The sequence below is a fragment of the Nematostella vectensis genome, chromosome 15 (genome assembly GCF_932526225.1).
Source record: "Nematostella vectensis chromosome 15, jaNemVect1.1, whole genome shotgun sequence".
NCBI classification, from domain to species: domain Eukaryota; kingdom Metazoa; phylum Cnidaria; class Anthozoa; order Actiniaria; family Edwardsiidae; genus Nematostella; species Nematostella vectensis.
The window spans coordinates 865,311-891,623 of record NC_064048.1 but is presented as its reverse complement, the minus strand read 5'-3'; the positions used below and the strand labels follow the sequence as shown (position 1 = coordinate 891,623).

The 26,313-nt window shown below is 39.6% G+C and overlaps 2 protein-coding genes and 1 long non-coding RNA gene across 9 annotated transcripts in view; 2 read left to right on the top strand and 1 right to left on the bottom strand.

The window, feature by feature from the left end:
• LOC5513461 (NACHT domain- and WD repeat-containing protein 1) overlaps positions 1 to 3,898 on the top strand; it is an 11,470-nt gene extending 7,572 nt beyond the window's left edge. The window contains exon 10 of the mRNA XM_032383015.2: positions 213 to 3,898. Within this exon, the coding sequence (XP_032238906.2) occupies positions 213 to 3,404 (3,192 nt within the window). The 3' untranslated portion in view covers positions 3,405 to 3,898. The remainder of the gene's footprint in view (positions 1 to 212) is intronic.
• The window catches only part of LOC116618876, a 15,250-nt gene extending 2,126 nt beyond the window's left edge, over positions 1 to 13,124 (bottom strand). The window contains exons 1-3 of one of the 3 annotated variants that reach the window (XR_004296389.2): positions 12,618 to 13,124; positions 12,247 to 12,338; positions 223 to 412 (exon numbers count right to left, since the gene is read on the bottom strand). This is a non-coding gene — a long non-coding RNA (uncharacterized LOC116618876). Of the gene's footprint in view, positions 1 to 222; positions 413 to 12,246; positions 12,378 to 12,617 lie in introns of those variants that run through there. The other 2 variants (XR_004296390.2, XR_004296387.2) reach the window with 2 other exon arrangements.
• LOC5513460 (trissin receptor) lies at positions 7,425 to 26,313 on the top strand. Of its 5 annotated transcripts, none has more exons than XM_048722997.1 (3): positions 13,218 to 13,362; positions 14,334 to 14,492; positions 24,223 to 26,313. In XM_048722997.1, exon 3 carries the CDS (start codon positions 24,892 to 24,894, stop codon positions 26,062 to 26,064), a length of 1,173 nt encoding a protein of 390 aa, XP_048578954.1. In that variant the 5' UTR covers positions 13,218 to 13,362; positions 14,334 to 14,492; positions 24,223 to 24,891; the 3' UTR covers positions 26,065 to 26,313. The 5 variants fall into 5 exon arrangements, with proteins under 5 accessions (XP_032238908.2, XP_048578955.1, XP_048578954.1 ...); XM_032383019.2 differs by lacking the exon at positions 13,218 to 13,362 and having other exon boundaries at positions 14,134 to 14,492; positions 24,223 to 24,714; positions 24,825 to 26,313; XM_032383017.2 differs by lacking the exons at positions 13,218 to 13,362; positions 14,334 to 14,492 and adding an exon at positions 7,425 to 7,723.

The window sequence follows — 26,313 nt, the reverse complement described above, 5'->3', positions numbered from 1 at the left end:
CTTTGTCATACTTGGTGTTTAACTAGGTTGACAAATGGCTGCTTTGTTATACTTGGTGTTTAACTAGGTTGACAAATGGCTGCATTTGTGATACTTGGTGTTTAACTAGGTTGACAAATGGCTGCTTTGTGATACTTGGTGTTTAACTAGGTTGACAAATGGCGGCTGACAAAGACCATTTATTAAATTCGAATCTGGTCGCTCTTCCCCAGGCCCTCTTACCGGAGACGTGCTTTATGGAGGTCCCAGTGCTATCATTTCACGAGGCTGACGTCATCCTCGAAGGCTGGCTGCAGGAAGCGGGTCGCTGCCTTCAGCCTCATCAAAAGAGTGCAGTACTTGAAGCCTTCAAATCGTGTCAGCTTCCTCTGTACTTGAAACTTGCGTTTGACGAGGCAATCCGATGGAGGTCCTATACGGATAAGAGCGAGACAATTGTGAAAAAAGACGTGAAAGGAATCATCAATGCGTTGTTTGATAGGCTTGAAAGGCTACATGGAAGGGTTTTAGTTAGTAAAGTCTTTGGTTACATCACTGCGTCAAGGTCTGGTCTAACACAACCCGAGCTCGACGATCTGCTATCGCTAGATGACACGGTACTGGATGACATCTATCAATTCTGGACTCCACCAATCAGGAGAATGATCCCGTTGCTATGGTTCCGCTTACATGCCGACGTGCAAGATTACTTAATTGAAAGAGGGGCAGATGGGATACCTGTGGTATACTGGTACCACAGGCAGTTCATAGAGACTGCTGTGGAACGGTACTTGAAGGAAGACGAAGTTTTGAGGTTTCACGCAAATATGGCTGAGTTCTTTAGTGGAAAATGGTCCGACGGGAAAAAGAAACCACACAAGACCAGAGAAGGTACAACTGTAGCTAAAGATCGTCTTATTGCTAAGCAACCACTGATGTTCGATGAGAACCCTGTCAAACCTGTTTTCAACCGGCGAAAACTGAATGAATTGCCTTTTCATTTGGTTCGATCGAAAAACGTCGAAGAACTTAAGCTTCAATCACTATGCGACTTCGACTTCCTTGCTACCAAGATAAGAGCCACATCCTTAGATGATGTCATTGAAGATGTTTCCATGGCTACCAGCGTTTTCACCAATGACAAGGAGCTTCTTCTGATAGAACAGTTCTTGCATTTGTCATCGATGGCACTGAGGCATGACGGGAACCAGTTTGCGGCCCAAGTGTTAGGACGTCTGTCACACGTGACTAGCCAAAGCAACAAATATCCTTTTCTCGTCAAACTTGCTTCTAAAGCCAGTCAAGCCAGTTTATCTGATGTCCCCACGTTTGTTTCAAGCCAAAAATGCTTGACCTGCCCTGGCGGTGTGCTGATGTCATCAACTGTTGTAAATGATCAAAATGCATACTGCGCGTTCAGCTGTGACAGAGAAACCGTCTTTGTTTGCTCGGCCTCCAAACTAGGTCTGGATATCCAAATTCTAGCTGCTGCAACAGGGAAAATAGTTGGAAGAGTAAGCCTAAGGCTGCCTGAGGACGAAAGAGCGTTTCGTTGGATGCTACGAGCAAGTGAATTGAAAGACGGCCATCTTCTCGTTGGTGGGGCGCAGCATCTGATGCTTGTCGACACCCAAATAAAACAGATCATTCGCCGCTTCAAAGTGCTTAGCCAGCCGATGCTAAACGTTGTCTACCCCTTCTCGTTCCTAGATGATGAAAAACTAGTCGCAGCTATGGGCGATACCGGAGTAAAGATTTTTAGCACAGAGACCCAGGAGCTAGTTCGTGAATTGCCTTTGCCTGATATCGGAGTAGAGACGCTAAAGGCATTAGATGCAAAAGATGACATCATCGTTTATAGTGCCCATGAAGAAGGCTTTCATCTCCTTAATGCTAAGAACGGTGAGGAGTCAACTGTTTTCAAGCTGGATGAAAGGGTCAAAGAAATAAGGATTTCTGCTCAGAGGGAAGTCGTCGTTCTAACAGCCAAGACGAAGAACTTGCACATCTTTGATCTGTCGTCACAGCACTTGCTCCGCGTCGTTGAGTGCTATGATGCGTACTTCGGGTTAAACAGGTTGCACATTACAATGGATGGCCTCAAGGCAGTCAGTTTCATCGATAAAGAAATCATCATAACCCACCTCTGCCGCAATGAAGTAAAGAAGATCCCTAAGCACTCTCTTTTTCAAGAAAACATTGATTGCACAAATGTGTACTCCGATGATGGTAATAAACTCTATGCCATATGTCATGATAAAGTCCTCCGAATTTACAATCTCGCCAAAGTAGAATCTTACGGATCCAGTCAAAATTCCGATGATAGCGTCATCGGTAGCTCGTATCCTAGCAACGACGATTGTTACCTAGCAACCAAAGCTATCATGAATGGGCAGAAGGAGTTGCAAATGTGGTACGTAAGTGACGGGGTCCCGAAAATGGTGCGTTGCTTACGGTACTCGTGTGGGTTGAACGAGCTTCGAATGTGTAGCCCTACGAGGGGTGTCCTAAAGGTCTTCAATGAGCACAACCAAACATTCCTGTTTGGTGTTATTGATCTGAGGGCAGGCAAGATCGAGAGATTCCTACCAGGGGATGCAGGAGTACTTTGGGCTATCGGTTTCTTTGATCAGCATCATTTCGTTGCATTTTCCCGAGAAAAAGGATTCATCAAGATCTGGAACATCGAGAAGGGTAGAGTCTCTCACAAATACAACATTGGTAAGAAGCGACCGATTTCTGAAGCTATCATGTCCAAGAATGGCGCCGTCATCATCTGTGCGTTGCTGGCTGTCGATTCAAAGAAAAGACGATCGCTACCGCTTGTGTCATTTTACTGTAAATCAGGAAAGAACCGTGTACTGAAGATTAAGGGAGAAGAGCTGAAGCTACAAGGGGCCTCGATATCAAGAGAAGGTGAAGTCCTCGTCGCCCTTACCAAGGACGGTACGCCAACAGTATGGTCCATACCGGACGGGAAATTGAAGCTTCTACTTGAAACTGATGACGTCAGAGTAACCAATGTGTCACGAAGGTGTGACGTCATCATAACGTGCAAAGGTGCCCACGATTGCCGCCTGCAGATGTGGAGTATGGACAGCGGTAGCCTTCTTGCGGTCTTCGACACACCGCCAACCCACAAGATTCTCATGCAGCCATCAGAGAAGTTAGCTTACACGTTCCACCGTAACACGTTTGACGCATGGGACTTGGTGAACGGTGAGAGAATTGCGAGTATGACGTTGGATTGGGAGCCCACGCCCCTGCACGTGCACGCCCTTGGAGGCGTCCTTGTTTTCCCTGTTCCGAAGACACCTCTCCTGATCTCACTTGGGATCAAGTCGGAAGAGAAGACGAGAATCGGAAATGCGTATGAGGGTGTTCCCCTACAGAAGGAACTTGTTTTTAACGCTTGTAGCCATTAGCTGGACACACGGGGTTCTTCAAGGATCTGTACTTGAACTGTCATGCATATTAAAGTGTTTTTGTTCACAGAGAACTATTTTTAACGCTTGAAGCCAGTAATTGAAGCCACGGGGTTAACCAAGGCAATGCACTTGGACTACTTGTATAACATATTTACCAAATATGTGGCCATATATAAACGAGTGAATTTCATCCACAAAGTGCTTGTTCTTAGCGATCTTTGCAATAAGCTTCCACAAGCACTGTACTTTAATTTTTTTTAATGCAACCATTTAACTCACATAATTTTTCACAAAAGAACTTATAACCGTGAGGGAATGCATAATGTACTCGGATTTTTAGTTACATATTTAACAACAGTATATATCGTCATATATATGTGGGTCACATGGAGTGACCCCTCCTCACATATGAACTATTGCTTTGCTCTTGTATCCAGTTAGTTAACTCATGTAATGTATTTTTTATGGAAAATACAAAAGACATCAACTTGTGCTCGAATTAGCATAGCGATTAGGGATTAGAGATGGGAACGCAAAGCACTGTTGGAAAGCTTAGATTCTGCTGATTAGGTACAGCAGTGATGCACTTTGAAGGGTAAAAAGATCAAAATAGGGGGAGGTATCTGTTGTCGGCCTGTTTTCTGTAAATTCAGCTCAAAAATAGTGTTAACGGGTTAATTAGAAATTAAAAAAGGGATTAATTATGGCAATAAAATACATGTAACCTAGGTGGTCTGAATAGAAAGACTACAATCAAGATGTAGATAGGTGGTCTGCGCACTCGCCTTTTTGAATATTAGAGTTATCTCGCTGAAATTTCGTGTGTGAACCCTTTGAGTAAAATAGAAACGAGCAAAAGAAGGAGCAAAAGAATCAATTGAACTTATTGTAGAATTATTGTAAAAAGTAATACAACAAAAGGGCGGCAAAGGCAAAGCAACGAAATTAGTTTTTGAAAATATGAAATCTTGAGGAGCGGTTTTTCAAGTTTTAACAACGTTATCGAAAAAATAATCATAAGTACAGTCCCGTATTCTTTTAATTTCTTGATCTCGGGTTTAGAACACAGTAATATATCCAAAAACCCTCATCTCGTGATCCCATAATATGTATTATTCATATTAAAATGCGTAGACGACCATTTACCACTACACGAAAGGCGTGAGGTTGCAACAAACAGACTCTTCAGCGAATTCATGGCGAATCCCAACCACAAACTATACAGGCTACTACCTCAGCAGAACTCCAAGATAAACAATTAGAAAGAGGCGGGTCTTTGCTATCAAAGCCAACACGCAACTTCTCTGCTAGCAGAGGCCTCTTTTCTCTGTATTTCGCTGGGCTGGAGTTCGCGAGGAAAAGATACCTCTGCCATGGGTCGCAAGTTCGTTTAATCAAACCGCCGTCCACGATCGTGGACGAGATCCAGTGCGCATGCTCCGTTCATTAATTACTGGCCACTATTTGAGCCCACAATGACTAGCGCATGCATAAAACGTATATCCGCTGCCGGATAATAAGCCCGCATTCGAAAAGGCGTCCTCCGTAGAAATATCACGCGACGAATTATAAAAGAAGCCATTCAATGCCTTATCTTCATTCAGAATTTTCTCTCTTTTGACAAACGAGTCAATCTTCCGTTTACAGGTTTTGCATATTCTTCTGGGAATAGCTGATCTAAGTTTACCAAAAAGTTTTGTAACATTTTCTTCGAATCCAACTGTGCGATATTTACATTGAAGAAACTCGCCTGCCCAGATATCTTGAATTTTAATTCCACAAACAAGACAAAACTCGTCTTTGCTGCGTTTGTTGTTCAATCTTTTTAGTGACGTTTTAGGTGATTGAAATTGAACAGTTGTTTTCTTTTTTCGAAGAGAAGAACTAACCGGAGTTTGATTCATGATTTCCGACTAAACCCATGCAAAGCATATTGACAGCTTTCGCGCGATGGTACGGGTTTTGGCACGTCGGTCGCTTATTAACGCTCACGCATGCGCAACAGAAACAGTTTCGACCCATGGCAGAGGTATCTTTTCCTCGCGAACTCCAGCACAGCGAAATACAGAGAAAAGAGGCCTCTGCTAGCAGGGTAACACGCAACGTTTTGCGAATAGTTTTTTAGTAGTGCCTCTACTAAATTTTATGACTAGACACATATCAATGCAGTGTAGATTTTATCATGCTATCTATCCACACCCGAGTATGAGTACGTGATGATACTGTTCCGGCCCTCGGGGCTAGAGATAGGAATATCCTAAGCTTGCGGAATATTCAGTTCTTATTGAAGATATAATTAGAAGAGAAATCTGACACCAACATACCTGGACTCGTGAAGGAAAGCTCTATATCTCAAGAGTTCTAATAATGACTTCCCATCTAAGCTTCAATACTAAGGACACATGTTTGAATGAAAAATACACTCTTTTTTATAAGACGTCTAATTTTCAGTTGAGGCTGGGCCGTTCTTATTTTTGGAGCAATTCAAGGCTGAAGATAACGATATTCTTAAATTTCAGTAAATATTAGAATATAATACCCAATGAATTATTAGGAAGAGAACAGAAAGAGAACTAGGAAGAGAAGAATTAGGAAGAGAACTATAGAAATGATGAATAGCAATAATATTCAAGGTTGTTATTATGAACACACTGAACACAATTTGATTCTGCACTTTACCACGCTTCAGACTAACAAAGTAATATTTAGCTGCTACCTGGGCCTTGACAATTTCTTAGCATTACCCTAAAATTTGGTGAAATCTCAGGCAAGACATTTTTATAGAAAAGGTTCTCATAAAAAAAGAGTGCAGTCTACAAGTCTGTGTATTCTTTCCGAGTGTTCAAAGTGCTGAAGTGTAAATTAAATTAAATTCTAATTAGGGTTCAAGCGGTATTTATGAATCGAATAGTTATGTCTAACGCGGAAAAGAGCTGAATAAAAACGCTTATATAAGATCCTGTTGATGTTCACAACTCACGTATGAAGCGTCACATGCAGAATCACACGTAATGTCTGGGAAGACATGTTACGGCTGAATTCGTTAACGTTGTCAATCATGACATATTGACCAATAAATTCCTTTGCTGTGTGCAGTCAAATGGGTTTATGGGGCTATATGTAAGTCATTGATTGGTCAATATGATCATGTGATATGATTGATTGACTACTCCGGATACCAGACAAGGAAAGCATCGGGTATACCTAGAGCATCTTGAAAGATTTTTCCCAGTTCTATTTGACCATGTAAATACTACCAGTTTAGTTTGTAGACATCCGAGGATCCAATACAAGTATAGATAGGCTGAAGGTCGGTTCTAATAATGACTTCCCATCTCAGCTTCAATACTAAGGACACATGTTTGAATGAAAAATACACTCTTTTTTATAAGACGTCTAATTTTCAGTTGAGGCTGGGCCGTTCTTATTTTTGGAGCAATTCAAGGCTGAAGATAACGATATTCTTAAATTTCAGTAAATATAAGAATATAATACCCATTGAATTATTAGGAAGAGAACAGAAAGAGAACTAGGAAGAGAAGAATTAGGAAGAGAACTATAGAAATGATGAATAGCAATAATATTCAAGGTTGTTATTATGAACACACTGAACACAATTTGATTCTGCACTTTACCACGCTTCAGACTAACAAAGTAATATTTAGCTGCTACCTCAGCCTTGACAATTTTTTAGCATCATCCTAAAATTTGGTGAAATCTCAGGCAGGACATTTTTATAGAAAAGGTTCTCATTAAAAAAGAGTGCAGTCTACAAGTCTGTGTATTCTTTCCGAGTGTTCAAAGTGCTGAAGTGTAAATTAAATTAAATTCTAATTAGGGTTCAAGCGGTATTTATGAATCGAATAGTTATGTCTAACGCGGAAAAGAGCTGAATAAAAACGCTTATATAAAATCCTGTTGATGTTCACAACTAACGTATGAAGCGTCACATGCAGAATCACACGTAATGTCTGGGAAGACATGTTACGGCTGAATTCGTTAACGTTGTCAATCATGACATATTGACCAATAAATTCCTTTGCTGTGTGCAGTCAAATGGGTTTATGGGGCTATATGTAAGTCATTGATTGGTCAATATGATCATGTGATATGATTGATTGACTACTCCGGATACCAGACAAGGACAGCATCGGGTATACCTAGAGCATCTTGAAAGATTTTTCCCAGTTCTATTTGACCATGTAAATACTACCAGTTTAGTTTGTAGACATCCGAGGACCCAATACAAGTATAGATAGGCTGAAGGTCGGCAATCGTATTGCAGGTTGGAGTTCTATATTTCTTTAGCATTTAAGGTAAGTAATAGTTTTTATATCTCTAGGAGTCCAAGTAGAAGCACCAATCGTTGCCTTACAACTTCTACGAAATACATGAAGATCAAAAAACCAAAAATCATGCCCTTGACTTAGCCTACATTCACGCGTTTAGTGGGCGATCACAGCCGCCATCTTGGATTAGATTTGCAAACAAGTTTTCCGGATTCAGATTTAGTGCTTCAAGTAATAATTTTCTTTTCTATATATGTGTAATAGTTCATGAAATCGATTATGGACTCTAAGCGCTATAGAGTATGAATATATTTCACCCATAAACTATTACTAGATGATTACACAATTGATCAATAAAAATAGTTTTTAAGGTTTTTATTGTCAAAACAATTTGATTCTGAGCCTCGGCATGTTCTTGGCATGTTCTTAAAATTTGGCGAAATCCCAGGCTGGACTTTCATAAAAAGAAGACTCTTATAAAACAAGAAGAGTGTTATCAAAGTGATGGAGGAAGCATTATATTTAAGGCACTAGCCTCGCATTACGTGCAATCACATCATCCAAGCATAAAGAAGAAAGGAAAATGTGAGATTAGGCACGCATCAAAGTTAGCTTCCTTTTTTCGTTGCAGTAACACATTTGTACTTATCCTAAACTCGATAAGGCAAAACGAAGTCATTTTGGTTATCGCGTATCGTGCCAAAGGCAATTCACTCCTAGAAGGATAAATAGTGTGCCTGAGTCGTTTGTTTGGGGCAAAATCAAGTCAAGGAAAAAAGAAATCGAGCAACGAGCGATAAAACCTAAAGATCTTGATAGTTTTGACAAATTTAATATATAGGTTTAGGCACTGCCTAAAAGCGGAGCCACCATTAAACACCTTTTGCGTTGACTGACTGAAGTAGTGTTATGGGGATCTAGGCGTCCAGGATTCTGCTCTCCTCATCTTTAGAATTTAAATCTTAATGAGATCTAAAATACCTAAATTTATAAATTTTATTATGGCCCCTACAAATGGATCCAGCCCTCATAAATTATCCAGTACATTAAAGGCAACAAACACAACCCCTGGTGCGAGAAGACTGTCATAGTTCAAGGTGTCTTAGTTCATAGAAAATTTTTATCAAGAGACTAATGGTAAATTCTTTTTTTTTATCAAAACAACATTCTGATAAGCTTTGTCCTTGTAAAGAATATGTCATAAATGTAATAGCATTTCAAAGGTTTAAACTATATATATATATATATATATATAGTTGGACACAAGTTTAGATGATACTGTGGTTTTTATGTAAGGATTTCATGACGATTCCTCCCTTCATTGGTCTGATTATTCAGAAACAAATGTTAAAATTAAAATCCACAAATGTACTTCCTGTCATCACATTACATATTGATTCACCGGGCGTCCTTTATTGGCATATGGTAGCCTGTTTTAACTTGCCCACCCATACTAGTGCTAATTAAAAATAAATGCAATGGAGAAACACAGATTGGCTTAAAAATGGAAGACACTAATGAAAGTCCTACATTTCTAATTTCAGACAAAACCTGATCATTACTGTCGAATCCGTTATATCGCGACGCCGCATTTTCAAAAAAATAAATTTGTTTGTGTCTTTTGGGATTTTCTGTTCCGCCAGTCAAATTATTCTAAGCCAATCTGACTCTTGCCATCTCTCGCCTAAGTGCAGTTGCCTGTCTTTCCGTCGCGACACTGTCTGGTTTTCGTCCAGAGGATAGCCAGGGAAGTGCACACAGCGAGACTCTGATTGGCTCAGAATGGTTTTACTGACGGAACAGAAAACCAAAACAAATCGTGTTTTGAAAACGCGGGGTAGAATTGAAACACCAAAGAATATCAATTGCAAGAAAAATAGTCAACATGGAGAGAAAAGGAAGAAATTGACTACTTGAGATGTTTCATAAAAATTAACCTTTCCTCAAATAACTTATTTTTTCAAAAGCACAAGTTCGTTACCTGATATTCCCCTTTCCTTATTATTTTGAATTGATAGAAATAACTGCTTTCTTTAAAAATTTATAATTTAAATAACACCATGTTGTTGCTTTGTCTATTGCTCTAAAAACCCCTCCCCTTCACATAAGTGCCATTAATGTATATTTGCTTCAAAGCTACATTCTGACAAATGATATAACTAGAAAGACTACAGGCAAGCTGTAGAAAAACTAGATGGTCTGCGTAGGCGTGGTGAAGACAAGGTATGAATCACCACAAGGTTGAAAAGGTATGTTAAACGCCTCTGTGAAACAAACTAGTTGCGCTGACGTTTCGAGCGTTAGTCTTTCGTCGGAGCAAAAAGTAACTTTTGAAATCCATGGTATCACAATCAGCACTTTTTTGCAATTAAAATTTCCTTTTGAAAATTCGTTCCTTTTTTAAATATCCTCTCCTCGGATAAAAAGGGCATATTTATTTACACAAAGAAAAAATTTCATTACACAAAGAAAAACGTCAAACAGCTAAAACTGTTTACTTTTTCTCGCTGTGATTTCTCAATCAACTGGGTCTAACGCATGTCAGTAAGCGAGATTGCCTGGCTACAATGTAGATGAGGTCGAGTGGGGCCTGGGAGTTGCGCGGCTGACTGGCTGGAAAGTGACACCACAGGGTACCCGTGCGATGACCACAAAAACCAAGTCACATATTTGTAACAAATTTCTATACCTTTGGAGCTTCGCGCGCGGCTTTTCATAATCCAAGGGATTTGGGGCCTGAGATGACAATCCTCAAAGCTTTTTTAAATAAATTGCTTAAACCACTTGGGTCAGGAATCTTTAGAGTGCTTTATAGCTTCCGTAGAAAGACGATATTTAGAGTGTTTTATAGCGTAGAACGACGATATTTAAAATAAGAAAAAGTATGGGTGACCAGATCGGTTCTAGCGAAAAAAAAATATATATAAACATTTTATGATTTTCTTCATTTTCAAGGCAAAGCAAGGTAATATCACTTGTGTTCAGAACTCGATGCGCAATGCATCGGAATTACCTTAGCCACGATATTTCGCAATATTCAATTTTCGGGCGCGTACCCAGGTATGGCCGAGGGGAGGGGGGGTCTGCGCAGTCATAGGTATCATATCAGCCAAGGGAGGGGGGGTGCGCGCACCAGGAGTCTCAATATCATATTTAGTTTGATTCTGCAAAGATAACGTCATAGGGGAACGAAGGAAAGGTAGCGAAGAAAGGGTGTTTGAATCCCTTGAATCTTGGTTTCTGTTTGCTCATGTTTCTCAAATCATACACATAATGACTGCTCCGGAGAGAAACATCAGTTTTGTTTTCCGAGAATTTTGATGTTTTCCGGGACGAAGTCGAGGTCTTTTTTATAGGAAAAATAATATAATTATTAATAAAAAAATGTATTTGGAGAATGAAAAAGGTTAAATAAATTTAGGCTGAGACAGATAAAAATGGAAGGCTGGCGTTTGCGCAAACCAAAATGAGTTTTACATTTAGTTTTTGCTTTTTACTCTACCCCGGTCTCTTGAACAAAAGCGGAAGAGTTGAAACTGCTGTCTTCGTGAACTTGTCTGTGCTTTGGGATTTTCTTTTTTTTTCTTTCTTTAGATAGGCACCTTCTGCCTCTTAAAGATTAGCAAACCGCTTCTCCGGTGGTTCCATATTGCTCTACAATATCGCTTTAAATGAAAAAGCTGTACGCGCGGCCACCACATTTCCCGCCATTTTTTCCCGCTCTTAACGCAACGCGCTAAAATACATTTCCCGCCAAATCCCCCTCTACTCAATTATGCTTCGCACACGAAAGCAATATTCCCCAGTCGGTCAACAATTTTTTTTTAAATAACGACCGAACAGGAAATATCTATATGAACCATGTGACCTTGAGTTAGACAACGAAAGCGCATTGTGTGGTGAGCTCTGTACTGTACTATATTCTCGAAATATAAAATCTACTGCCCGTGTCGTTGATATAAACAGGAATTTGACGATGGTATAAGCGCTTATAATATACATGTCAATTTTGCTCGATCTGATTGGCTGAGAGTAGTCCAGTTTGAGGTGATTCATGTAGGAAAAGGTAGTGCAATGTCAATGGACGCTGATTGGCTTACAAACAAATGAACAATAGAATACTAAAAAGGCCAGACGTGGAATGTATTCTGAAATAATGGACTCTACTATGTTTCAACCGTTTTTCTCCAAACGACAATTTTATAGACACAAATGATAGATCTGTTTCTATATTTTTTTGCCATGTACATCATAAAAAGGTAATCATACGATTTCTTCTTCAAATGGAAAATAATTCAAGAGGGATGCACTCGCCGACGGCTTTAAAAAAACTCACTCGCGTGCAAATTATTTCGAAATTGAACTCGAACTTTTCGATTTTAACACACACTGTTTTATCCAGCGGTCATACAATGAGATTAAGCAGGTGCTGGCGCGCTAGAATAAGTTAATAAATGCTTAGAAATGCACGCTTACATTTTACCAAAAGTTTCTTTATCCTATTTCAAATAAAGGCAAGCATAAGTTCTAAAAATCATTTCGCAACTTACCTGGTTTGAAATGGATTGGTCCTTCATAGCTAGGCGGTGGCACCGTGTTCTCATGCGCACTGACGCGTCAGGGAAGATTGTCAAGCTTGGCCCTGATGGTAGCGCGCGGTAAAGTGATATCCATTCAAAAGGTAATATTCCTATTCAAATACACTATGGACTATCTCCATTTTCAGATATTGAGCTATTTCCGCTCAGATGCAGGTTTCGATAAGTTGCTTCTTAAGTTTTTTTTTTTAAATTGTAGGAGTTTCCCTTTATCGTTTGCTATCCTTAGATTTACCAAGTCAAAACTCACTAGCAATTATCATTACCGAAAGGAGCACTATAAAAATACTTTGTTAGAATGGTTAGGATTTTTAAAAACATACCTCGGTCTTAATTACCATTAACGCCATACTCTTTCTCTGTCACTCCAAGTGTATGGCGTTGCCTGCGAAAAAGGGTGCGTATGGATTGTTTTTATGGAGTCCGATTTACTCGATACTCCGACAGGCGATTAGCCTGAAGAATCAGGTCAGCCCATTCCTCTCGTTTAGCTAAATGGTCTGAAAGGGCCTGGGTCAAGTGCGCGGGAAACCTGTGATAATACAAACCGTTGGGGCCAAGGCCTCTTTTCCAAGTTGACGATTCGTGTTTTGTGTGAATTCTTGAAATTCACAGTTCTTGTGTAATAATAGAAATCAAAACAAAGATTTCAAAAATCCCAAATATGGTATATAACTTTGACCGAGTGAGGTGGAAAAACTACGGATTTGAAAACAAGATCATTTGATATGCCAACGAGTTTTCACTGTTCTCCTGTTGATTCATCTGCTAGAATAACCGCGCCTGAGTCAGCAACTGAAAACCCCTGCGCTAGAAAGTTGCGCAGTTGACGATGTAACCCTTTATGAAAACCCCTGCGCTAGAAAGTTGCGCAGTTGACGATGTAACCCTTTATGAAAACCCCTGCGCTAGAAAGTTGCGCAGTTGACGATGTAACCCTTTATGAAAACCCCTGCGCTAGAAAGTTGCGCAGTCGCAAGGCAAGCAGATGATTGTAGGTTATAAGGTAATGATGGTGTTATCAATTAAAAAGTGGATCTGTTGGTCTGACGGAAGATCACCATGTTGGTAAGACTGTCGATCAATTTAATTTTTTTTCGGAAATGTCATGTTTCCATGAAGTCCACTATATTACAAACATTATCCTTGTTTATCCTCCATTACCATAAAAAAAAATAATGGTTTAAGTACTTCTAATATTTAAAAAAACAAAGTTAGACTCAAATATGAGAGCATTGAAAAGATCTATTTGACACCAATTTCAGTAAAAATGTTTTTTAGTTATTTAACTATTTCACACACAAAAAAAACGTTCACCGACGTTCATCATTTGACAGTAAAAATCAAAAAAGATGAAAAATATGGTTTTCGAAGTCATTTTGACTCAAAATAATGTTTTAATTAATAAGTCAACTGAAAACCGCAAAAAAAAAAAACATATCTGATGTTTTTTATCAAAACCACCACAATAACCGCGGAGTTTGGGCATCGAGTTGAGAATTTGCGGTCTATATGTTACGGTAGTGTTTGTGTTGAGTTATAGAGACTCTCAATATTCATTATAAATACATATATAAAACAGATAAACTTTTTATCAGCCAAGGAAAACGGAAGAGTGACCACAAAAACAGAAAACATTTAATTTTGATTATTGGAAAGTTAACTTAAGGTTTGAATGATATTAGTGGTAGTAAATTGAATTCATAGGAATTCGGATTGAAAAATATTTACAATGAAATAATTACACAATGTGATGTATTACAACCCTGACGTGGCGAATATTGCACAATTTGTAAATAAAATACTAAATGAGCTTAATAATAATATCTAAGAACTATACCGACGTAAAAACCATTAGAAATCCCTAAAAAGAAGCTCACACGTACAAAACCGCCTGAAGCATTTTCAAAGAATGAAATTCAGTACATCACAAACCTAGTCTTCGAGGGAGATTTTAGCGGGACGACGTGTATGAGACATTATATATTCAAATTGATGAGCGGCGGATTAATATGTAGGGCTGGTTTCAAAACTTGCAGGTTTGATTTCGTGCTGCGAGTCGAGGACAGCTAGCTTTGTTCCACCACCAACGCATACGATTCCCGATAGAGCATAGGTCGACGGGACAATCTCTCGCTTGTTTTTGCAGCGCTTAAGCCAACAAAAGAAGGAAACCAACACTAGAAGGGGACACAAAGGTAAACAAAGCTTATATATGCTTGTCGTGTTTTCTTTTTTATTCAATATATATCTTGTTTTTTTTACACTCGCTAAACAAATTAGTATTTCGTTGTCCCATTCGAGTCCCATTATCGAAAGACTCAATTCCTATCGTCCCGGCTTGATCACACGAGAAGCACTCTTAGACGTTTCAGACGAAATGATACAAGTCTCTTAAATTCGGTTTCATCTCAAATAGGGATAGCCAATAGCGCATAAACGAATTCAACTTGACTTACAAAAGTACAGTATCTATAGGACGGTGTAATTTCTTTTGAATTGCAAAGAAATATCCTGTGAAAAAATACAGTTTTAGTTCAATTTTGTAGCGGTAATTACCAAATGTGCGAAAAAATAAAGAATACATTTCAGCCTCTTGGATGTAACATTTACTTGCAAGTAAGATCGTCATGCCAAGGGTACTGTACAAAAAATATATACCTAAAAAATTGCCAAGGATGGAAGGATTTCCCCTCTAAGTGCTTGTTCAATTTTTCCCATTTCTCGTAACTAATTGATAGATTTGGCGAAGATTGCCAGATCTGTTTAGCTAAGGAAAGTGGAAATCGAATCATAATCTCCAGCAGTTCGCGAAAGTGCATCTTAATACCCCCTAGGGTTTTATTTGTATACGGTTTTTTTGTAACAAAAAGAGTAAGAGAGAAAATGTAATGGAGATGACATTGATGTTTCTAACGTAGGCTTTCATTCAGCTATGTATATATGCTTATGTTTTAAACAAATACTGTATAGGTGAATTGACTTGTGCAAAACGACCTGAAGCCTTTAATGTAACTCATTCGTGTTCGATTTCATTTTGGATAGCAAACAAATGCTATAAGCATTTCTAGAAAAAAAGCTAATTAAACAAGAGAAATTTGAATCGACAAATGTTAGCCGCTTGGGTCAGTTTAAATAAAAACATGATTATTAAAACATTTTTCATGGCATAAAGGAGCCATTTAGGATGTAATATCTGTACAATATCATGCTTTTTTTAGTCTCCTTGAAAGCATAAAAGTATGGTTTGAAAGTGTTATGCTAGTCTAACTAATTTTTACACTCAAGAAAAGCGAATAAACATACAAGACAAATGAAAAAAATTATATAACAAAATACAATTGTTTTCTTTCTATAATGGTGTAACCTATTTCAATGAAGTTTGTCACCGCGAACGAGAATGGCATTTGCCGAATGGCAGTTCTACAACCAAAAGGTGTTTATGGGTAGTAATTATTTGTAAAAATTAAGGTGATAAATAAATTCAAGGGATGTCAGAACCATATACGAATTATATTAAATGTATAGTCGTATGTTTTATTTTGTATTCTGAATTTGGAACAGATATTTTGGGATCCGTGGGTCCTTTTGGTCGTAAAACTGCCATTTCTCAATCGCGATTTGCCGTTTGCACTGACAACGGTTTTTGAAATAGGCGTATGAGTCACTCAGAGAGTTCAACAGGAAAAATAGAGTTCGGTGAATGACGAAAATGCAGGATGGTTACGTAATTCGGTGGAAAACTCTCGCTAGCGATCAAGTCTAAAATCACCCAAAATATTTATTTGACATTTCTTTTTAGTAATCTGTAATGGATAGCAAGTTATTTGGCAATGTCATTGGCTTGCATCATAGAAGGCATCCTACTGCTCAATGCACGAAATGTGATTGGCTAAAATCGGTTTGAATGACTACGCAGAAAGGCGCTAAAACGAAATAAAACGCAAGAACTTCACACGTTGTAGGTGTCACAGTCGCTTTGTGTGGACTATGCAACCGATTGAACCCACTGTGTGGTCTCTCTACTTTTCGCTGAAAACTACACATTAGTCTATGGGATCCCTGTGTCGTGCAAGGCGCACGCGTTATACTGAGAGAAAAGGCGGGAAAAAGACTCGAAGATCAGTTATTGTCGAAAATGCACTAATGGCACTAATGAACAGCGAAAAGCGAAGGTATATTTTTTTAACGAAAAAAAATAATATTTGAAATCAATGCTTGTATAAAGTTTCCTCTAGAAACGGTAGAAAAAGAAACGGTTACATCAACGCTAATATCTCCTATTGTTGCTTTGGATAAAGAAAGAATATTTATTTCAAGAACGTGGATATGGCACAGACTCTAAAATCCTACAACATCCGAGTGCTTTTATTATATGCGTTTTTGCATTTGTTCCCTACGAATCTCCAATTCACTCTGTATACTTATCGATTAGTTAGCTGCATCACGGTTTTATCATGATTATCAAATCTTCTTAAAGGTAAAGGGCATAGAAAGCGTCACAAACTCAACAATTCGTCGCATAAATCTTCTTTTAAGTATATTTATCCCTCGCTTTTGTATCTGCTCATCATCCGAGGGTTTTCCACCTCTCTTAAGTATTTAATCATTGAGCTTATCTGCCATCAAGGGTAGACAAAAAATATGAACTTCAGCGTAGCTGGAACCAATTCTAACTTTAATCGAAAAGGTGAGCTGTCTGCGGTATTCACAACCAGAGAATAGAAGAGGAGGGGGGATGATGGGCTGTCTGTGATATTCACAAGTAGAGAATAGAAGAGGATGGGGAGATGATGGGCTGTCTGTGGTATTCACAAGTAGAGAAAAGAAGAGAAGGGGGGATGATGGGCTGTCTGTGGTATTCACAAGTAGAGAATAGAAGAGAAGGGGGGATGATGGACTGTCTGTGGTATTCACAAGTAGAGAATAGAAGAGGATGGGGAGATGATGGGCTGTCTGTGGTATTCACAAGTAGAGAATAGAAGAGAAGGGGGGATGATGGACTGTCTGTGTTATTCACAAGTAGAGAATAGAAGAGAAGGGGAGATGTTGGGCTGTCTGTGGTATTCACAAGTAGAGAATAGAAGAGGATGGGGAGATGATGGGCTGTCTGTGGTATTCACAACTAGAGAATAGAAGAGGATGGGGGATGATGGGCTGTCTGTGGTATTCACAACTAGAGAATGGGAAAGGAAGGGGGGATGATGGGCTGTCTGTGGTATTCACAAGTAGAAAATAGAAGAGAAGGGGGGATGATGGGTTGTCTGTGGTATTCATATCTAGAGAATAGAAGAGGATGGGGGATGATGGGCTGTCTGTGGTATTCACAACTAGAGAATGGAAGAGAAGGGGGGATGATGGGCTGTCTGTGGTATTCACAAGTAGAGAATAGAAGAGAAGGGGAGATGATGGGCTGTCTGTGGTATTCACAAGTAGAGAATAGAAGAGAAGGGGGGATGATGGGCTGTCTGTGGTATTCGCAAGTAGAGAATAGAAGAGGATGGGGGATGATGGGCTGTCTGTGGTATTCACAAGTAGAGAATAGAAGAGGATGGGGAGATGATGGGCTGTCTGTGGTATTCACAACTAGAGAATAGAAGAGAAGGGGGGATGATGGGTTGTCTGTGGTATTCACAACTAGAGAATAGAAGAGAAGGGGGGATGATGGGCTGTCTGTGGTATTCACAACTAGAGAATAGAAGAGAAGGGGGGATGATGGGCTGTCTGTGGTATTCACAACTAGAGAATAGAAGAGGATGGGGAGATGTTGGGCTGTCTGTGGTATTCGCATCTAGAGAATAGAAGAGAAGGGGGAGATGTTGGGCTGTCTGTGGTATTCACAAGTAGAGAATAGAAGAGGATGGGGAGATGATGGGCTGTCTGTGGTATTCACAACTAGAGAATAGAAGAGGATGGGGGGATGATGGGCTGTCTGTGGTATTCGCATCTAGAGAATAGAAGAGAAGGGGGAGATGTTGGGCTGTCTGTGGTATTCACAAGTAGAGAATAGAAGAGGATGGGGAGATGATGGGCTGTCTGTGGTATTCACAACTAGAGAATAGAAGAGAAGGGGGGATGATGGGCTGTCTGTGGTATTCACAAGTAGAGAATAGAAGAGAAGGGGGGATGATGGGCTGTCTGTGGTATTCACAACTAGAGAATAGAAGAGGATGGGGAGATGTTGGGCTGTCTGTGGTATTCGCATCTAGAGAATAGAAGAGAAGGGGGAGATGTTGGGCTGTCTGTGGTATTCACAAGTAGAGAATAGAAGAGGATGGGGAGATGATGGGCTGTCTGTGGTATTCACAACTAGAGAATAGAAGAGAAGGGGGGATGATGGGCTGTCTGTGGTATTCACAACTAGAGAATAGAAGAGAAGGGGGGATGATGGGCTGTCTGTGGTATTCACAAGTAGAGAATAGAAGAGGATGGGGAGATGATGGGCTGTCTGTGGTATTCACAACTAGAGAATAGAAGAGGATGGGGGATGATGGGCTGTCTGTGGTATTCACAACCAGAGAATAGAAGAGGAGGGGGGATGATGGGCTGTCTGTGATATTCACAAGTAGAGAATAGAAGAGAAGGGGAGATGATGGGCTGTCTGTGGTATTCACAAGTTATTATTATGAAAAGTATACTACATAGTTTTGCTATAAAACACTAACACTAACTTGTTAAACATAATTGCTAAGGTCTGAAATTTATCAAAAATCTCCTTCTTGATCCAGCCAAGACGTAAAATAGACATAAACAATCGACCGATATTGATTATGATATTGAGGTATTTGAATCAGTCTGCAACATTTGCCAAATCAGGTTCACTTAGACCTGTTAGATCGCCTTAGCGCTTGACAAATGCTAAAATGTTGAGTCTATTATTAATTCCATTACAAATCCAGAAAACTCCATAAAAAAATCACACGAGGGATAAGCAAGACAGCGAGCACGGTAGCGATTTCAATGCATTTTCATTAAGGTGAAATGAATTTCAGCCACTATGAGTGTCAGTGAACAAAGACAAGATCACAAAGAGTTTGGGTATGCTATTGAATATACTGTTTTTTTTTTCATATCGTAAAAAAACTTGAATTCATTTAATTACATGCTCAGAACATATTTTCTCTAAGCCAGCCCAACGTAAAGAGAAAAGACATCTACTAATAGAGGAATAGTTAGGCTAGAAAAACTACAGACAAGTTGTAGACTAACTAGGTGGTATAAGTAGAAAGACTACAGACAAGCTGTAGAATAACTAGGTGGTATAAGTAGAAAGACTACAGACAAGCTGTAGAATAACTAGGTGGTATGACTAGAAAGACTACTACATACAAGCTGTAGAATAACTAGGTGGTATGACTAGAAAGACTACAGACAAGCTGTAGACTAACTAGGTGGTCTGACTGAAAGACTACAGACAAGCTGTTTGATTATTTTCTTTGGCAAAGCTCAAAACTACGACTGCGCATCGAAGATAATCAATACATAACTTGAATGACTTGACTTCTGTTAAAATAATTTATGCTCTCAACAAGATGTAAGCCATACATCAATCAAGACTTTTAAAGCCAAAATAATGTCTTCTAAAATATGTTTTTTTTTAATAATTACGGCTCCAATCCTACCGAGTAAGAGAAAGGTCTGGTGAATCACTCATTTCCATCGTTTAATTCAAGCGACCCAGGCTGAGACACTTTGAGCAAAAGAATATAATATCGCTGGTCAAGCAACACAGTACAATACAATATCTATTTGGCATTTCCATTATGTACATGTAGTTTGGCGTATAAGTATTTGCCTTTAAATATTATAATATTTCAACGTTTTTTTAAAATATATGTTAGACAAAATTTTCAAGCAAACAGACAAGCGAAGGGTCAATTTGAGTTTTTCATGCAAATTAAATTGTTCTATTTTGAAATAAAACCCAATAGCGACGTAGTGACAAAGTTCAAACCTTAGCTTAATTCTTTTTACTGACAGTCAGGCTTCCATCAAACTTTTACCAGCGAAGTGCCATATTTTAAATAGAACACCTTTTCACACTAGCCTACTTAAAACAAACGGATAACAAGTTAGCAAGATAGCATATCTGGCGCATAGAAAACGTTAAAATGAATGTCAGATGGCAATCAAGATCGTGTTACTGACAGATAATCAGGCTCTAAGCCGTTTGTTGGAACGGTACCAAGATGCATCGAGGGTCTACAATATGATTTTTTGGGGGGATGCGGGATTTAGCTTTTTTAGTGATCGGGATACGGGAACTCGACGAAAATTGGGATAGCAATGTAGCACGATAGCGTGACTTTTCTATCGGGATAATGGGATTTTGGGGACCTTATGTGGAACCTCTGCATCCGGATAGGAACATTCATCTATCTTTTTTTTTTAATTCATGTTTCAATTATTATTCCAATTGTTGCTATTGTCTTTGTTATTCTTTTATAACATTTCTGAAAATTTAGGACTTTTCTGAAAATCTTTAACATGAGAAAACTTGCTAATAAAAGATTGTTATTGTTGATCTATATCGCTATCAATTAAACCTTGCATTATGGGCCAGGACCGCAGCACAGGATACAAAATGACTGAAGCTCGCCACTCCTATACTACTTGTTTCTAACTACGACCCTGATTAGATAGTTTTTAAGTCCTGAGAGGCAAGAAAGTCGTAAAGCTTTCATGTCATTTCTACTGGAAACAGTTTAATAGTGACAAATCTTAAAGTGATCTATGAGGGGATGCTGTTAAGCATCTATCCGTCAAAAATGCAATTGTAGAAACTTGTTTTTCATTTGTTATCTTAAAAGGAGTCCATTTACTCCGCGTAGATATCTAAGTAAACGAAACCAGTTTCCCGGAAGGGCCTGAGGTTATAGTAATAGAGATTCTCATGAACCGAATAATTTAGTCGGAGTCGGGAAGGAATCGACTCGAATCTCACTGACTTACTCGTTAAGATATAATAGACTGTTGGAAACCGTTTGATAAAGTGAGTAACACGCTCATGACAAGGTATTTTAAAACGTTCCGCCTGACCTCTGTGAAGATGTGCCTAAATAAAATCTATAAAAATGGGATTTTCAATAGTAAGCTAATAAATCCGCCATAAAATTCATTCTTCAATGAAACAATAAAACGACTTCATTTTGAAAGTAGCGCAGTATATGAAATCTAAGCATATTATTTTGATATTCCAAATAAAACCCAAACAGTTTCGGTTAAGATAAACACAGAATTAACAAAAAGATCTCATTTTTGCGTGCGTCTGTCCTCAAATAGATGCACGGATGACATCACAGCTTGTCATGAACAAAAAAAAAAAAAAAAACAGGAACGAAACGCCGTCGACAGGCTGTGGCTTTTGCCGTGCATCTATCAGAGGACAGACGCACAAAAAAAATCTTTATGTTTTATACAACAATTAAAATTTTTATTACGTTACAATCCAGTTTTGGTGAGCGCGCGCGCATGCTGGCGCCATGTTAATAACACATGGGCGCCATTACCGAGTGTCGTTGCATAATGTTTAAAGAAAGACACGCGGTATAAAAGGCGCGGACCTGGTCCAAGTCGTCATTCCTGCTAGACCACGCCAAGTGCAGAGCTCCGTAAATATCGAGCCTAGCCGCAAATCGACTTGGATCATTTCTAAGTTGACAAGAATGTTTTATACACACAAGGCAATAACGACGAGCTTCTTGGACTTTGTTTTCTTCACTAACAACGACAAAAATGCGATTTCGAATATAATTCTTTAAAATGACACTTTTCTAGTGCTTGAGCGTGAAAATAACGAAACCTGACAACTTTTCCTTTTCCAAATATTTCCATACCCTATTTATTATCCGTCCAGTTATCAAAGAAATTTGATTGCTTTTGCACTATTTATATTTTTAGACATTATTTCGAATTTATCATATTTTTTTCCTTCTTGTCATAGAGCTCCGCCCTCGACAAGAATAGCGAAATCGACTACTCAGACCAGGCACGCGCCTTTTATACCGCGTGTGCTAGACTTCAGGTCTTGGTCTTTTTATACCGCGGGTGCTAGATTTCAGGTCTTGGTCTTTTTATACCGCGGGTGCTAGACTTCAGGTCTTGGTCTTTTTATACCGCGGGTGCTAGACTTCAGGTCTTGGTCTTTTTATACCGCGGGTGCTAGACTAGAGGTCTTGGTCTTTTTATACCGCGGGTGCTAGACTAGAGGTCTTGGTCTTTTTAAGAATGTGGATCAACCACTCCTTTATTCACGTCTGAAAATACGACGGTCTATTTGCAAAAAATAAAAAAAAAGTCATACTTGAAAGGACGATATTTGATTGGAAATGTCTCAGATTCTCGCTTGGATTAGCCGATGGAAATGGATGTTCATCGGCATTGACGGAGTGCTGAGTGTAAAACGACGGAGTGTAAAACGGCGGTGTAAAATGGCGGCGTGTAAAATGGTGGAGTGTAAAATGGCGAAGTGTAAAATGGCGGAGTGTAAAATGGCGGAGTGTAAAATGGCGGAGTGTAAAATGGCGGAGTGTAAAATGGTGGAGTGTAAAATGGCGAAGTGTAAAATGGCGGAGTGTAAAATGGCGGAGTGTAAAATGGTGGAGTGTAAAATGGCGAAGTGTAAAATGGCGGAGTGTAAAATGGCGGAGTGTAAAATGGCGGAGTGTAAAATGGCGGAGTGTAAAATGTACTGCTCTAGCGAGCAAGCCGCGAGCGCGTTGTCAGATGGGTAATCTTATATATGGTAGAAAGCATTTTGGGATACATTTGTGGATTGACAGATCAACCATAAACCAACAGGTGGTTAAGGGGGTTCTTTGCTCCCATTGGGAGAATCTCTGACATATTAGCAGCATTCTCGACATCTTAAAGACACAACGAAAGAAGGTCCATTGTTTACCATTACCATTAGATTATTTGGAGATAAAGTTGCCACCCAAAAACAAGCTTTATCATTGGTTACTAAATCCTATGTTCTCCCCACGCAAGTCGAGACGAAAACTTCGCTTTCGAAATTATTTTCGGTGGACGTCAATGAAACGGTTTCCATAGAAATCTGCCAACACTACTCCTTTAGCCAGTCAATCTAAAATCTCTTAAAATTCTGAGTGGATCTGCTGGATTTTTGATGGTTTGGCTGAAAGTGAATTGTATAATCAGTGTATACTTCCCTGGTATAATCAAAGAATCCAGCAACATTCCCCTTTTTTTCGTTTCTTAATTGAAAGCATAACTTAGACAGGTCCCCCCTCCCCCGCTTCCCATCTTTATTTTGAACGTCTAACATTTTCGCTAATAACTTTTATTATTTTTATCTACTTTGGGCAACACGTACTATGAAGACAAAAACCTCTCGAAAACATATATCCTGTAGAACATGTAGTACATCGAAATGCGAGGCAATACATCAACCAAGTCGAAAGCTATGAGAAAATACGTCAGTCGTTCGTTTATGATAAACGAGGCCGCGTCTACACACTGACGTGCCAAGTCACATGTGAATTGTATTCTGTTCAGCCAGAATTTCTTTCTCAAAAAGGGCTGATTTTTATTGAAATATTTTATTCTATTGTCGTTATCTTGTGTGTGATTTGAGTGTCTATATTGGCCCGAGTTTGATACTCAAAACGTCACGTGATTTCTAAGCGCCGGTCACATATTCCTTTTTGAAATAAGGTGGGTTGCTTGATATATTCTAGTCTAAATAGAAAAAGATAGAAAAGTAGTGTCGGATGGCATGCTGAGAGCTTTTAGGGCCTACTTCGTGTGCAAGTAGTTTGTAATGAGACTGGAGGGCGGAAGGGTCTAATGTTTTAAATCCACTCCAGAACATTATTGGCACAAGTAGATTATTAAGGCTAAGACTGACATCCTGTCTGAGAAAGTATAGTGCATAAAAACCTAACGTCTCGTTTTCTTGCTATTTAGATGAGGGATACCGCGTTGGAAGAGGTTTAAAAGAGACTACTGAGAGACACTTAAGACAAAGATTGGACAACATAAACATTATTCATTAGTAAATGGTTGAGACAACAGACGGGCGAATATTCTGACTCGAGGACAAAACAGGGCCCCATAAACATCAGGAGATATCGCTTTCATTACTTCATCACTACAGGGGCAACAAAGTTAGCACCAGAGAAAAGGAACAGGACGATAAAATCTCGAGAACTTAATTGAACTTCAAGGAAACAATTAACAAAACCAACACTTCTGGAATGTAAGCAATTTACACGCGTTGAAACCTTCGACTTCGGTAAGAGAGCGCGTTAAACCTGCTATACAACCATTCCCAAAGAAGCGTAACAAGCATCTACACACGTCAAGTTTCATCATCTTAGCATCGCTTGTTATATAAACTCGCAGATTAGGCGGCGATACATCTTACAGACAAGCCGCCGAATAAACTGTGAAGGAAAGGTAAGACCAGACGTTCTATTTGCTCAACAGACTTCTTTTTGCGAAGCCTTCAAACATCATTTCAACCTTTTTGAACATCGTTGCGCACCATTATTTGACACCTATTGCAGCCATTTCAGGTAAATCCGGTGGACAATTTACCAATAACAACATCGAAAAGTCTGGGCGTAATTGCAAATGAGCACGCATCACCAGTCTCACAACTTCACGGTTAAACCGAGCAAGTTACCGTTAAACTATACAACAATCAACATCACAATGAACACATCAACAGAAAGTGGGTTAAGGGACCAATGCCCGAAAAACATCGACTCAGATTCCGTATACGTCATCAAGCTTCTGCTGTACTTCGTTGCCATGGTGATTTCCTTCGTAGGCAACACGATGCTGATATACGCGGTTAAACGCCATCGACGCATGCGTAGTGTGACAAACTTCCTCATTGTCAACATGGCAGCGAGCGATTTGTTTATAACGGTGTTTAACATGCCAACGTATATAGAAATCCTGATAACGCGGAACGTGGACTGGATTGCTGGAAGCCTCGGAGTGTTCCTCTGTAAGCTTGTCCTGTTTATACAAGGCGTGTCTGTCTCCTGCTCGGTCTTGAGTCTTACAGTACTCGCCATCCACCGTTATCTTAGCGTGATGCATCCGTTGAAAAAGCTCCTCAACCGCTATAACGTCAAGTATGCGATCGTTGGTATATGGTTATCTTCGCTGCTGTTTATGTCTCCTTTGCTCTACGCGTTGAACGTTGTGAGCTATGATGGGGTTTACATATGTGACGAAAAATGGGGACCTCTGTTTGACGAGGAGCTCGCCCCTAGGACCTACACCGTCGTACTATTCGTTCTGTTATACGCTTCGCCACTTCTGATCATGGCTGTACTCTACGGTATCCTGATATTCAATCTGTGGTTCCGTTGCCCCTCCGAAGGCATCCCGAATGAAAGCCGAAGACAATCCGAGGACATATTAAGCATCAACCGACCAAACGTAGAAGAGGTGCTTCGGACATCGCGGTCCAAGAAACTTGTGCTCAAAATGCTAGTGACAGTGGTGGTCGTGTTTGCGCTGTGCTGGATACCAATGCACGTCCGCTCATTTCTGTACTTCTTCGACAAAGACAGTTACCCATGTGGGTTGCCCACATCCTTGGATTTTATTGGCTACTTCCTAGGTCACGTGAACAGCGCGTTGAATCCTTGCATTTACATGTTCTTCAGTGAGGGCTACCGTCAAACTTTCAAGGGACTTTTCTTCAGCGGTTGGAGGAAAAGAAAAGTCAAGCGGTACGCATGCGCAGTAGAACTGCGTAAACTACAACTTAACGTTGGTAACTATTAGACGCATGCGCACTCACGTCGAGGTAACCAGGCCAGAAGTTGGGTTGCTCGTTATTTTCCCTCTGGATCAACGCTCGCCTTCAAGACCAAAGTTGTTGGAGTGTTGGAAAAGAGGGTAAATCAGATGTCATATGGTCATTCCCTAAGGAAAAACACAGCGAATTGCTAGAGGGCAAGGGAATAGTGGTAGCTAGTGTATGAACATTCAGTGTCATTGTTCAAAAACTTAAGGAAAAGCAAAAACATGTAA

Coding starts and splice junctions, on each gene's coding strand:
- LOC5513460 (XM_032383017.2), top strand. CDS start 24,892: ATGAGCACGCATCACCAGTCTCACAACTTCACGGTTAAACCGAGCAAG.